Here is a 15170-nt window from a genome sequence, read left to right on the forward strand (position 1 = left end):
TTCATTGGAAGGACTGATGCTAAGGCTTCAGCTACAATACCTTGGCCACCTCATGCGATGAGTTGACTCACTGGAAAAGACTCTGATGCTGGGAAAGGTTGGGGGCGGGAGGAGAAGGGGACGACAGAGAATGAGATGGCTGGATGGCATCACTGACTCTGTGGACATGAGTTTGAGTGAACTCCGGGAGTTGGTGATGGACAGGGAGGCCTGGCATGCTGTGATTCATGGGGTTGCAGAGAGTCAGACACGACTGAGCGACTGAACTGAACTGAACTGAACTGATTATTGCCTTAAACCTGGCTCTGGAAGTGACAGACATCTTACTATGCTTAACTGGCAATTAAAATTCAAGGAATAGTCTTGACCAGTGGTGGGGTTGGGGGCTGGGGGTGGGGAAGGCAAACTTTGTCCCACGGGCCAAATCTGGCCAGCCCCCTGTTTTTGTAAATAAAGCTTTATTGGAACATGTTCATTCCTATCTGTGGCTGCTTTCACGGCCAAAAACATTGACTCTCCAGCTTTTCCTGAAAAGAGTCTGTCGATCCCAGTCTAGAACTGTGCTGTCCAATACAACAGCCACTAGACACATGTCCATTTAAATGTCAAATACCCAAAACGAAATAAAATTATCCGTTCCACTTCTCAGCAGCAGTCACATTTTGAGGGCTCAGCAGTCACCTGTGACTGAGGGCCGCTGCAGTGTACAGTGCAGAGGACATTCCCGCCACCACAGACAGGTCTCCTGGCCGGCCCTGGGAGAACGGGATTTAAGTCATCAAGCTAAATTTACAGCCATCAAGTTCCAGGTGACGCCTCTCCTTCTCCAGACAGAAAAATTTAGGCTAAGTTTCAATACCACGTTCCTGTCACACTTCCTAGGACATGCTAATTCACTATACTGACCACAAACTCTAGGCTACGTAATAGGAGATGAGTGTCAAGCCAACTGGGGCTACTAACCAATTCAGGAACTGCATTGTTTATGGACCGTAAGCTCTGAAAGCTGGGCCATGGTGCTTGCTTCATACTCCGAATAAGGAACCTGCTTGGCACGAGGTGATAGGGACTCAAGTATTTGCAAAATGAATGAAGAAATGAATCCTAGGCCCCAAAACTGTCATACATCAGAGGCCAGTGAAACAGATGGATGTTGATAAGATGCTGGGGGAAAAAACTGCTATTTCTACAATCCTGTGGCAAAAGGTTCTACCAACAGCCAAACTTTCTATTTTAAAATGAATTAAAGAAAAATTCCATACAAAACAAAACAACTGCCTGGGTTGGGATTCTGGCCCTACCACTTACAGGCTGTGTGCCGTGGGCTGTTCTTTTCCTTCTGCGGGGACGACCCCTCTTCTCTAAACGCACCGGGGAGTGGAGTTGGAGGTGAGCCCCAGGGCTGCCAGCCCCCTCCCAGCACCAGGAGGCATCAGGCCCCGATCGCTTTCTCACACCTGCCCAGACTCAGCTCCCATGCGCCTCCTGCCCCGGGGCCCCCGTGTGGGTCCCTCCACTAAACCAACGAGTCCTCTGGGTAAGGACCCTCAGCACTGGACACACAGAGGAGATGCTAAGTGGAGATGAAATTGATCAATACTCTAAAAGCCAATAAAGTAAAAATAAATTTTGCTAAACTACTCATGAATATGCTTGCTCTCAAAAGTCCTTGTGAGTAAATCAAGAGTTTTTCAAGTTTTAACTAGTTCATTGTTTGAACCAGAAGTTGTTTAACTACCAGTTATGGGGTTGTTGTCAGTCAGACACGACTTCACTTTCACTTTTCACTTTTCGCTCTCATGCATTGGAGAAGGAAATGGCAACCCACTCCAGTGTTCTTGCCTGGAGGACCCCAGGGACGGGGGAGCCTGGTGGGCTGCCGTCTATGGGGTCACACAGAGTCGGACACGACTGAAGTGACTTAGCATCTAGCATTCCTTCTTACGGAGAAGGCAATGGCAAGCCACTCCAGTACTATTGCCTAGAAAATCCCATGGATGGAGGAGCCTGGTAGGCTGCAGTCCGTGGGGTCGCTAAGGGTCGGACACGACTGAGCGACTTCACTTTCACTTTTCACTTTCACACATTGGAGAAGGAAATGGCAACCCACTCCAGTGTTCTTGCCTGGAGAATCCCAGGGATGGGGGAGCCTGGTGGGCTTCCGTCTATGGGGTCACACAGAGTCGGACATGATTGAAGTGACTTAGCAGCAGCAGCAGCATTCCTTCTTAAAAACTCAAGTTTCTTGTAGGTTAATACACTTCACCACTTTTCCTCTCACAATTAGAGAACAACCAACAATTCAACCAACAGCAAAAAAAACAAAAAACAAAAAAACCCATATTGGTCACAGTAAACTCTTAGAATTAAAAAAAAAAATCAATGTGGTATAAGATATAAAATCAAATATTCCAGTTTGGCTAGAAAAAAAAGGTACATTAAACTCAAACTAAAAAAAATCTGCTATTTATTAGAAGATACCTTAAAAGTTTAAAAATAAACATTTCATGTGCAATAAAATTTTCTTATTGCTAACTCAATTAGGCCCTGTTTAAAAGCTTAAATGGAAACACAATCATCCTGTTTTAGCCTGTTTGGCTCCTGCAGCTAAAACACCTGAGTGCTAACTGTGGTCAATGTTGGCTCTTTCTTGGCTGCACTGCAAAACGGACTGACCTACAGGTTGGTCGCTGTGGAAGTTACTCACCACCAGCTTCATTACAGAGAGTTTGGAGAGAAAAGGCAACCCCTATTTTATTCCAACAGACTGGGTATTCATGTAGTTTTATCTTCCTTCCCTGGGTACACCCTAGGATCTGAAAAATCTTGCCTGGCATTTTAGTCATACAGACTATTAGTCACCTGGAGATCTTGCCCCCACCCTTCCTTAGCATGGGTCCTGACAGTTAAAACTGTTCTGTTAGGACAGAGCTGTGATATTATATACACTTTAAAGTGATTTGATAAAGCTTGCTTAACTATCATTTTCTATTTCACCCAATTACGAACAAAAAATTTGTGTAAGAAACATTTTTAAATGCTTAAGAAAAAGTATACGATTATCCTGATACCTATGTTTTAAAATAATTATCAATTTACTGTGGTAATTGTGTTTTTAAGCTAAGTTCTGTATAAATTTTAAGCTAAATTTTGAATTCAAATTTTGTATAAATTATGACTGGCAAACTGTAATTATTAAAAGTGATCTATACACACATTGAAAACTTGCTGCCGCTTAAAAATTTAAGGCAAATGTCAATACAGAGCCTATTTAAATGCAAAGTGTCTCCTACTATCCCACAAAAAGGCTAACAGCTCAGAAATTATGACCCACAATGGATTTCAGTATTTCAAAGCACAAGTGTATTTCTCTCTTAGGCTCCATGGCAAGAACGAAGAGGATCCTTTTAAAAAAGGAAGTTCTTTTCTGGTCATTCCCACATATTTTCTGACTGCAATTCATCTTTAATTCAGGGATGTGTCCCCGGTGAAACCTTCGGGGTGTTAATTAAGCAACACATTTGTAACAGAAACTCTGCGCACGGACAACTTGGCCAGGCGTGCCGCCCGCCTCTCCTTCCTACCCCCACCCAATGCCTTCCCCGGGCAGTGACTTCACATCCTTTGACATCAGCACGGCTCTGAAAGGGGGATGGGAGAACGAGCAGAAAGCAGAAAAACCAGCTTTGAACTATGCATGCAAGGCCTCTCTCAAGACTCAGATTCTGTAAGTAGTTCGTAAAATGCCAAACGGCAGTGACACACCCAGCCTCCTCCGGTTAGGTCTGCCGCGAAACGGGGTGAATTCTGCTAGAAAGGACTTCCTGCTTTTCTTATCTGAAGCACAATGGCCATTTATTAACTAACCACAGAAGGTTCCGTCTCAGTGAAACACACAATAACTTACCTCGAATATGGAGAAGGGCCACGGGCTGGAAAGGCCCATTGGAGTTGGCCGCATCCACCACCATCCTGCTGCCCGCTTTATTACATGTCAACATCTAGACTTCAGCGGGAAAGGCAATGTACTCCTTAAGGCAAGAAACCAGCCTCCATTTTAGTTTAAAAAAAAAAGGCAAACTGAAGCTCTCTGCAGCTGGAGGGAACTGGCTGCTTCGTGATGTCAGCAGGCACAGGGCTTGCTGATTGGCCAGAAGCTGCAACTTAAAATGACACTAAAAAAACTGCAAATGGGAAGAGCGTTCTGTTTGGCTGTCAGTGTGTGTGAAAAGCCTGGACATTTTTTGGCTTTCTCAGTCTTCATTTCTCAATAACTTTTAGGCAAAGATCCCATCTCTCAAAGGGCAGGACTGAGGCCACAAGTCCAGCCAGACTATAAACAAATGATTCGGAGAAAGCCACCAAAAAAAAAAGTATGCATACGTGTCTATGCGAACTTTAAATTTTCGCATTTGTCTACCTGGTACCCCAAATTCCCTGGTACCTTATACCCACTTGGCCACCTCCTGTTTTCTAAATTACTTTTTAATATCTGTATCATAGTTTTGCATTTGGGCAACCTTTTTTTAAAAATGCAAATGGATATTTAAATATTACACAATCCCAATTCATTAGTTTGGACTCTTGTCCTATCAACCTTTCCTACTACCAAGTTATGAACTAATAATCCTCAAACAGTGGTTTTTTTCCCTCAGGGTCTAATTTTTTTGTTATTGCAAAAACTCAGTTTAAAAATTACATGAAAAATGAAAGTTTAAAATGCAATAGCTATAAAGTGCTATAAATTAAAGGTATTTATACCACCTGGCTGTGAAAATTAAAGTCATAAAATAAAATGCAAGTGTTTATTTTTATACCTTAAAAGGGTCAACATACCACTTTATTTCCCATATTTTGTTTAAATTAAAATTTTTTAATTAAAAAAGATATTTCCCTTATTTTTATGGGGCTAGTATTAAAAGCTGTTATTCAGATCTTAGTCTCCTGTCTTCAAAAAAGTTTAATGTAAAAAGCTGCTCCAAGAAAGGACATCATTTCTGAATCAGAATATCCTGGGGAGGGGTGTATGTATGTGCTGGGGAGATGATTCCCTACAATACGGTTATTACTAGCGCCAAAGGAAAGTGAGCACGCTATGAGCAAAGTCTCTGTGCCAGGCAGAACTGAAAAAATCCCTCACTCCACACACAAACACACACAACTAAGTCTGTCCAGAAAAATCCCTCACGCCACACACACACACACACAACTAAGTCTGTCCAGAAAAATCCCTCATGCCACACACACACACACACAACTAAGTCTGTCCAGAAAAATCCCTCACTCCATACACACACACACAAAGTCTGTCCAGAAAATCCCTCACGCCCACACACACACACACACACAACTAAGTCTGTCCAGAAAAAATCCCTCACGCCACACACACACACACACACACATAAAGTCTGTCCAGAAAAATCCCTCACTCCACAACACACACAGCCAAGTCTGTCCAGAAAAATCCCTCATGCCACACACACACACACACACACATAAAGTTTGTCCAGAAAAATCCCTTACTACACACATACACACACAGCCAAGTCTGTCCAGAAAAATCCCTCACGCCACACACACACACACACACACACACACACACAGTCTGCCCAAACCACATCTTCTCGCTTTGTAAGTCCTCACACAACTCCCGCCACCCCCACTTTTCCCAGTTTGTGAACAAGAACCAAAAAGCCCTTTGGTTTCTAAACATGATTCACAACAGCGAGAAATGGGTGAGGGTTTGCAGTTGCACCTGTGGGCTGGCACGCACCCCATTTCAACCAGCAAATGAACTACGGTCGTTCAGGGGTGCTTATTAGGTGTCCCCACACTAAGTAAGAAGTTTTTTACTGTGTGGATCAATAGCCATTAAAAAGTACTCAAATAAAAACACACCAAATCCTACTCTGGGCCCTCATCCACAGAGCTGAAGGATGCTGCTGGATCCCAAAGCTGGGCCATGACTTCACTTACAACAAGCAACAGGGGAACGGGTGTCATGTGAGTGGGCTCTCCCCACCTGAGCCCACCTGCCGCCACCTGCCTGGCTCCTCTGCGGTCTGAGCAGCTGGTGCTGAGGCAGGTACTGTGAATTTGGATCCCGGCTGCTGACCCTCTGAGTCCATCAGACGTGCGAGGATGGCTCTCTGAGGACTCTGTCACCTTGCACTCAGATGAACTCAGACTCAAGTGCAGCCAATATCGAGGCTTGCAGGGGGCTTCCCGAGGGGTCAGAAAGCAGATGCTTAGTGCAGATCTGTACCCTAAAGAGACAGAGAGTGATTTGTTCTCAAACAGTTTAATATTTCATATGAGATGAGAAGGGGAAATGTGCCTATCCTAAGACCGTGCTGATGAGTGGAATGCAGAAATAACAGGGAAAGACTCCTGGAATCTTTATATATAAAACATACAGATTAAAGTCAAAGAAAAAGGGAAGACACTTCTTGATGTATTTTTCCTAATGATCTCTGATCAAAAGATCTCAACTTTATTAGCGATTTTCCCCCATGCTCTTTTGAAGCCTTATGCATATGAAGTAGCTCTTTAAAGAACTTGAAGTCTGTGATCTGAAAATCACTGATGAAATAAGAGTCTAAAATATAAATAAGCAAACAAACATAAATAATATGGAGAAAGAAAAAAAAAAAAGACTTGAACAAATAAAGATAAGGCATGTTTCTGGACTGGAAGCACACATACGATAAATAAGCTGATGTTAACATTTCCCTGAATTGATTCATAGTTTTAAAGCAATTCCATTCAAAATTCAGAGGAGGCGTCTTATTTTTCTAGATAATTCTAAAGTTCACTTGGAAAAATAAAACGCATGAAGAATGAGAACACTACTTATGAGAAAAGCAGGTCCTGACAACTACAAAGCTGATGAACCAAGGACAGTGTGAGTAGACTGGAGACAGGTCTTGGGACAGAGAGCAACAGCCCCTGACACAGCGAGTATAGTTATGCAAGCGTAACATCTGGATAAAGAAGGAAGCTCGGAACCACGGAAAGGTGAAATTACCCAGATAACTAACGGATACATGTGGGCAAAAATCTAAGTCTTCACCTCACACCAAAATAAAATAGATGGGTCAAATTGAAAAAAAAAAATGCAGTTAAATAAAAAAAAAAATCAAATCAGCCCCGCCTCCAAATCCCCACAGTGTTGAGAAAAAAAGGGAAGTGACTATCGATTCTCAAGCTAGAAAAGGATAATTAAAAGACATTGGACAATGCTTAGAGGATATTCCTCACATTAAAATATTTACAAAATTTCTATATGTTCCCTCCAAAAATCAAAAGGAAATATAAATGCTATAATTACAAGAAGTTAATAATATACTGTAATTTACTCAAAAAAATTGGGCCAGCTCTGGGAGGCAGTGAGGGACAGAGAGGCCCTGGTGTACCGCACTCCACGGGGTCAGAGTCGGACACTACTCAGTGACTGAACAACAATAATTAGAAAAAAACCAAGACCTCCGAGTTCAGATGATTCAGTTTGCAAAAGAACTGTAACCGGTCAATTGCTGCTGTTCAGCTGCTCAGTTGTGTCCAACTCCTTGGGACCCCGTGGCCTGCAGCACACCAGGCTCCCCTGTCCTTCACCGTCTCCCGGAGGTTGCTCAGATTCACGTCCATTGAATCGGTGATGCTCTCTAACCTTCTCGTCTTTGTATGAAAAAAGTACTCATCTGTCATATCAGCAATAATTTAAAAATTATAATTAATACTGGTAAAGGCATGTTGTAACCTTGACAACAAATCTATAAATTGTTCTGATCCTTTTGGAAAATAAGGATTGGCAATGAAATTTGGCAATATGGAAAGATTCTTTAAGTAATTTAACTTCTGGGAGTCTATTCCAGAAGTGTAGGAGCCGTGAATGAGCAACACGTTTTTAAAAGAATAGTTATTTAACAATTTGTGCCCAAGCACTTCTCAGGTGGCGCTAGTGGTAAAGAACCTCCCTGCAATGCAAGAGATGTAATGAGATACGGGCTTGATCTTGGGTTGCGAAGACCCCCTGGAGGAGGGCACAGCAACTCACTGCAGTATTCTTCCCCGGAGAATCCCACGGACAGAGAAGCCTGGCAGGCTAGAGTCCTTAGGGTCGCAGAGAATGGGACCCGACTGAAGCAGCAGCATTCACACACGTAACATGAAACTTGCCGTCTTTACCGTTTCAAAGTTAACACTCTAGGTGGCCTAAGTACATTCAGAGTGTTGTGCGAGCATCACCACCATCCCTCCCCAGAACTCGGTTCATCTTGCAGGACAGGAGATCTGTCCCTATTAAGCACTTCCACCCCAGCCCCTTCCCCTTGGCCCCTGCACGTTTGGTCTCTAAGACTATGATGACTCTGGGCACCTGATATTTAATACAAGTGGGATCATGCAGCTTCTGTCCTTTGGTGGCTGGATTATTTCACTCAGTGGAATGTCCTTAAGGTTCCGCTGTGATGCACCATGTGCCAGAATTTCTTCCCTTTTTAAGACTGGACAATACTGCAGGGATGCACCACATTTTGTTCTATTGATCCCTTGATAGACACAGGCTGTGTATGCCTTTTGGCTGTTGTGAATAACGCTGCTATAATATGAATATACACATGTCCAAGTCTCTGCTTTCAATACTTTTGGGTATATTCTCCAAAGCAAAAATTACAGTAATTCTATTTTTAGCTTTTTGAGCAACTGCCATGCTGTTTTCCACACTGCTGTTGCTCAGCCGTGTCCGACTCTGTGTGACCGCGGCACGCCAGGCTGTCCTGTCCTTCACCGTCTCCCAGAGCTCGCTCAAACTCATGTCTATTGAGTCAGTGATGACATCCAACCATGTCACCCTCTGTTGTCCCCTTCTCCTCCTGCCCTCAATCTTTCCCAGCATCAGGGTCTTTTCCAGTGAGTCAGCTCTGCACATCAGGGGGCCAAAGTGGCAGCGTCGATTTACATTCCCACCAGCAGCGCACAAGGGTTCCAGTTTCTCCACACCCTTACCAACGCTGGCTATTCCCTGTTTTTCTGACAGCAGCCATCCTAGTGGGTGTTAAGTGGTATCTCACTGGTTTTGATGTGCGTTTTCCTAATGATGAGAGACAGTAATCATGTTTTCACGTGCTTATTGGCTATTTCTGTATCTCCTTTGGAGAAATGTCTACTCAAGTTCTTTGCACATTTTTAAATTGGGTTGTTTTCTTGTTGTTGAGTTGCAGGAGTTCTTTATAAGTTTTGGATATTAATCCCTCATCAGACAGATGATTTTCAAATCCTTCTTCTCATTTCATGGGTTGCCTTTTCATTTTGCTGATTGCGTCCTTTGCTGCACAGTTTTAAATTCTGATGTAGTCCAATTTATCTACTTTTGCTTTCCTTGCCTGTGTTTTGGTGTTATGTCTGACATATCATTGGTAAGTCTAATGTCATGAAACTTTTCCTCTATGGCAATATTAGGTCTTTGATCCACTTTAAATTTTTAGGTTTGGTATAAACTAAGGGTCCAGTTTCATTCTTTTGCATGTGGATATCCATTTTTTTTCCAGCACCACTGTTGAAAAGACTGTCCTTTTCCCAGAGTGGTGGCATCCTGGAAAACCACGTGACCATACACGTGACAGTTTACTTCTTGATCTCTTATACTCTTGCTGCATATGTCTTGGTTTTTTTAAAAAATATATATGTATTTATTTGGTTGTGCTGGGTCTTAATTGCAGCATGTGACCTCTATGAGTTGTGACCTCATGTGAGTTGTGGCATGTGGGATCTAGCTTCCTGGCCAGGGATTGAACCCAGACCACCTGCATAGGGAACACAGGCTGCTAACCACTGGACCACCAGGGAGGTCAGTACCACACTGATTTGACTACTGTGACTCAGCAGTAAGCTTTGAAATCAGGAAATGTAAGACTTCCAATTTTGTTCTTCTTTTTCAACATTGCTGTGGTTATTCAGGGTCCCTGGAGATTCCATGTGCATTTTAGAATGGAGTTTTTTTCTACGTCTGGGAAAAAACATTGTTAGGATTTTGATCGAGATTGCAATGGACCTGTGGATCTCTAGGGCAGTGCTGAGGTTTTAACAATACTAAGTCTTCTAATCCACGAACACACGTCTTTTCCACTTACTGGGGTCTTCTTCAAGTGGCTTTCAGCATACAATTCTTTCACCTCCTATGTTAATTTGAAGTATTTTATTCATTTTGAGAGCATCACATTTTAAATTTATGATTCTAAAATACTAGAAAATACCTTATCATCAAAGGGATTATCCCACATAGTGAAATTTTTACACATTTATCAAAAGTACTTATGGATTCATAAAGTAAAAATAAGTGAGCAAAGCAGTATATAATTTTTCAGAAATAGTATGAACATAAAAAGAAACATTCTCAAAATATCAACGGTAATCGCCGTGGAGTGTTATGGCTACGTGTAGTTCTTTCTGAAACGTCTCTACGTTGTTCAGTATTGCTAAAAAAAAGCACACAATATTTTCATGAAAATTTAAAGCAACTAAATAAAGACATATAGAGTTAAAAAAATTTTTTTTTAATTAGCTGATTATTCTTATTGTCATCTTATTTATATTTTGGCTGTGCCATATGCCATGTGGGATCTTAGTTCCTCGACCGGGAATCGAACGTGTGCCCCCTGCACTGGCCGCACAGAGTCGGAACCACTGGGCCCCCAGGGACGTCCCAGGACACACGGATGGAGGAACAGCAGGAAGACGCCCTTAGTGAACACTGCCCCCTCAGGCACAGGCTAGGAACAGAGAAGGGTGGGGGAACCTAGGAAATATGATGCAAAAGATTGACTGTGCTGCATAAACGAGATCAAGTATGTAAAAAACACACAGACACAAAAGTGGCCTAAATGAGGCACGGCAAACTGAACCACAAACACGAGGATGCTGACTCCTCGTCCCAAGGAATCAGTTACGGGTTACTTAAATTCTGACTGCATGTTTGCACGGAATCCACAGGCTCATCTAGGCTTCCAAGGCCCAGTCAGCCTCCAGGGCCCTCTCCTCTCGATGAAACAGGGACTCAGTCAGCGCCTGTGCCCGGGGAGAGGCCGCCCTCACCCTCCATAACCCCAGGCTGGTCCCTCTTTCCTCACCTGTTCGGGGGGGGCGTGTCTGTGATCCCCCCCACCTCCTTTGGCTTTGTGGAGGCGCCGATGCCACCGATCAGAGGGTTGGTGCCCAGGAGGATGAAGCCGTCCCCGAGGCGGGATCCGCCCGCACGTGCTCGGCCATCCTGGGGAAGGGGTGGTGGGCACCGAAGCGCTTCAAGAGCAGGGTTTCGGCCATGGGGCTCAGTGTGAGGGCAGAGACACCGATGGCATCCCTGTCTGGACTAGCCCCCTCTGGAAAGCCTTCCTCTCCCTGTCCTGGGCCACTGACTGTCTTCCGGCAGCCCCAGGACCATACCGAGCACACAGCAGGTGCCCCATCACACTCAATGCACGAAGGCACAAGTATGAGTCAAGCAGTGATGCCCAATTCTGACCCTGCCAGACTCCCGCACCAGTCTTCACAGCTTGCCCCTGTAGCGCAGAGCTAAGAGGGGTACGCCACTGACCACCTGGAAAGGGACAAGTTCCCCTGCTGAGTGCAGAGCCCCTGCCCAGCCCCCCCAAATCCTGTCAGTGCTCAGCCCCCACGACTCCCACGGTGCCCTCCAGCCTGGCTTCTGGACACTCCCATGACAGCTTTTCCTGCCCTGTGGAGGGCTTGAGCTGACTTCGAGGAAAGGCACCTTTCTGGGCTCAGTGCAGAGCTCCTTGCAGAACCACCAAGTGGGCAGACAGACTATAGCTCTCAGCACATCTGTCTGGCACGGAGGCAAACGCGACATCTGTACTGCACAAGGATGGGAGGTTTAAGTAAGAGTTCCTCTTTATTCTTGACTTCCTCCGTCACTTTATGTGGGTCTTTATTTACAAACAAACTGTCTGTAGGTACGTCCCATTTGGAGGTAGTATTCCTGACTAAAATGTTCATGTTTTCATTTCTAAATTCAGCCAAAGGTTTTAATTTTCATCTCCCCAGGCAAATTTTATAGGCAAATTAAGCACACTTGTATTTTAGTGAAGAAGCTTTACAGTTTCTTTTATTAAAGGAGGACTGTGCTCTGAGCTGACGCTTAACTGGAAATGACATGGGCACAGGCGATGTATGTTTTGTTGGGTAGGAAATCTAACCCAAAAAAATTTGGCTTCGCTTACAGTTTAAAATAGCCTTTTTCCTTAGGCAGATACCTAGCATTCAGCTGTGTTCAAAGGTTGCCAGGGCACTTCTGCTTGCCAACAGCAAGGTCAAAGGGACGCTAGCTAGCTGCCGTGTTGATCTGAGCGAGTCCTGCAAGTGGTTTAAAGGGTGGACAAGCTTATCTCAGGAAAGGCCAGCGGGGGTGCGCAGGGCGGACAAAGCAAAGAATCTGCCTGGAGTGTGCGGCTGGAGACCTCTGCTTCTTTGTGTTTTCCCCACAGCCGGGCTGGAAAACCTTTAAAGCCAAAGAAGTCGTCACACCCCTTCCGTGTTCTGAGAAGGTAGGAAACCCACGCGCAGTACACAGAGCCGAGGTGACACGCCAAGTGCTTTCAGGTCAACTGTTAGCAGGAAACCTCATTTCACGAGGTAAAGCCTGAGGTGCAGCAAGCACTGAGCCCAGGAGGGGGTCCAGCCCCACAACAGTTCCCAGAAAACTGGAGGGTGCGGGGAGGCCCCCGGCCCAGAGCGATTTTTGCTCCCTCAGCAAACCTCTGTCTCAGGGGTCCACGGCAGGTACTAGCCTGGGCGGAAAACAGACATGCAAACCGCCCTGCCCTCAGCCGACACTTCAGACAGAGCAGCGTGTGGCATGTTCCGCAGCCCAAGTCTCCGTCATGATGAACAGAGAAATGGTTCCCCATCCACAAAATGGAAATCCCTGACTCAATGGACACGGGTCTCAGCAAGCTCCGGGAGATGGTGAAGGACAGGGGAGCCTGGCATGCAGCAGTCCAGGGGTTTCAAAGAGTCGGACACGACTTAGTGGCTGGAGAACAACAATCCACACAGTGGAAGGCTGTTCAGCCTCGAAATTCAGGAATAAAATTCTGTATGAGTCCACTCACATGAGGTCCCTAGAGGAGTCAAAGTCACAGAGACAGAAGGGAGAATGGCGGGTACCAGTGCCAGAGGCTTTCCAGGAGGCGCCGGTGGTACAGAACCTGCCTGCCAATGCAGGAGACACGAGAGACGTGAGTTCGATCCCAGGGTCTGGAAGATCCCCTGGAGGAGGGCATGGCAACCCACTCCAGTATTCTGGCCTGGAGAATCCCGTGGACAGAGGAGCCTGGTGGGCTGCAGTCCATAGAGTCACAAAGAGTCGGACACAACTGAGCGACTAAGCCTGCAGGCAGGGGCTAGGGGAGGGGACAGTGAAAGTCGCTCCGTCGTATCCGACTCTTTGCAACCCCATGGACTATACAGGCCGTGGAGCTCTCCAGGCCAGAACACTGGAGTGGGTAGAGGGAGGTAGTAACAGGCCCAGAGTCACTGGGGAGGAAGAAGAGACAGTGGCGATGGGCATACTGCATGGATGCCACTGAGCTGGACACTTACAGATGGTTAAATGGTAAATGTTATGCTGTGTATGTTTTACTGCAATTTAAGAGAAGAGATAAGGCAGGCCTCAGCCAGGGTGGCTCAGGAAACACGGGGGGAGACAGAGCCAGTAGGGCACGGGGCTGCCCCTGGAGAAGGCAGAGCACAGGGGACAACCAGGCCTGGAGGGCCCAGGCAGGGGGTGAGAACACACAAGGAACGTGTGTGTGTGTGTGTGCGTGCGCGCGCACGCATAAGATGCTGGGAGAAACCCAGGTGAGGTCTGCAGAAGGTCTGAGCTAAACACTAAATGTGGGATTACAGCTGCCAGTTGACACCAATGCCCTGAGTTCTGCCGAGAAGGGGCTCACCAGGGATGACAGACAGAGGCTGAGACTGACTCTGGGGTAAGAGCCACGCCTGTGGCCGGAGGAGAGTGGGCAGGAGGGCCCCCCAGGGGCCAGGCCGTGCTCGGGGCTGGGATCAGGCTGACGGGAGACGGACCCGGGGCGCCTCTGTGACAGACAGGTGCGGGGCCGGAGCGGGAGGGGCCGCAGATGCCGTGGGTCTGGTCTGTGGCTTCCCTGAGAGCCGGGGCCACCTCTGCTCATCGTCACTGTCCTGACCGCCTCCCCGCACTCCGACAACCCTGGTGATCAGCAAACATTTGCTGTGAACTGGTGCCTGGCTTGCCGAGCTGTTTCCTCCCCTTATAGTGGGCATCAGAAGAAGCAGCACCAAACATGTGGCAGATGAAAGCTGAGTTTCTGAACCCAAGAGAATTCAGAGGCTAAGAGAAAGTACTCTGGTACCTTCTCACTCCATTTTTATTCTTCAACTAACGAGCAACAGGGGTATGCGTTCTTGGTTGTGTCCGACTCTCTGTGACCCCAAGAACTGCAGCCCACCAGGCTCCTCTGACCATGGAAATTTCCAGGCAAGAATACTGAAGTGGGTTGTCATTTCCTTCACCAGGGGGTCTTCCGGACCCAGGGATCGAACCCGCATCTCTCATCCCCTGCAATGGCAGGTGGATTCTTTACCAACAGTGCCACCTGGGAAGCACGAAAGCTCCTCTAAATAGATGCTAATTCATTTTTAAGCAGTAAAAAAATGATTGCTTGTACAGCAAGATGTTCAACTGTATTGGAAAATAAACTGCTTTGAATTTAGGCTGCAGTAGTGCATTTTCACAAAATGGGGGCAAGACACACATTTTTAACTGCTATTCCAAAGTCAACTTCTAAAAACTCAGATAAGTTCTTCCACCAAAGGGACAACTTCTTTCCCAAAAGGCCTAACACTTAGCAGTTCTAAATTTCTGTCCCATGGTCTCCAGTGAATTGTTATTAAGCCCTAGTTGTTTCATTATATCTTTGACTTCTCCAGAGGTCTGTCTTTTCTGAAGCAAGGAGAATGGCTTCAGGAAACAAAGTCCATGATTTATTAGTCACCTAAAAAATTCGTTCTCTTCACTTAACACTTCTACCTTCCAGACCACAAATATTAAAAGAAAGGGCTAATTCAGAGAAATATTTGAATGAACAGGACCTGAAGGCTACATTCAGCCT

The 15170-nt window shown here is 45.7% G+C and overlaps 1 protein-coding gene across 8 annotated transcripts in view; it reads right to left on the reverse strand.

Annotated features, from left to right (window-relative positions):
• PPP2R5C (protein phosphatase 2 regulatory subunit B'gamma) overlaps positions 1 to 15170 on the reverse strand; it is a 135093-nt gene that overhangs the window by 89712 nt on the left and 30211 nt on the right. Inside the window, exon 1 of one of the 8 annotated variants that reach the window (XM_055418561.2) lies at positions 3908 to 4092. The exons of 5 other annotated variants lie outside the window; for them this stretch is intronic. In XM_055418561.2, coding sequence (XP_055274536.1) covers positions 3908 to 4001 — 94 coding nt within the window. In that variant the 5' untranslated portion in view covers positions 4002 to 4092. Of the gene's footprint in view, positions 1 to 3907; positions 4093 to 15170 lie in introns of those variants that run through there. 2 more of the 8 variants (XM_055418563.2, XM_055418562.2) reach the window with 2 other exon arrangements.

This window comes from Moschus berezovskii, chromosome 21, assembly GCF_049115385.1.
Source record: "Moschus berezovskii isolate FMDL1 chromosome 21, NW_MosBer_1.0, whole genome shotgun sequence".
In the NCBI taxonomy this organism is placed as follows: Eukaryota; Metazoa; Chordata; class Mammalia; order Artiodactyla; family Moschidae; genus Moschus; species Moschus berezovskii.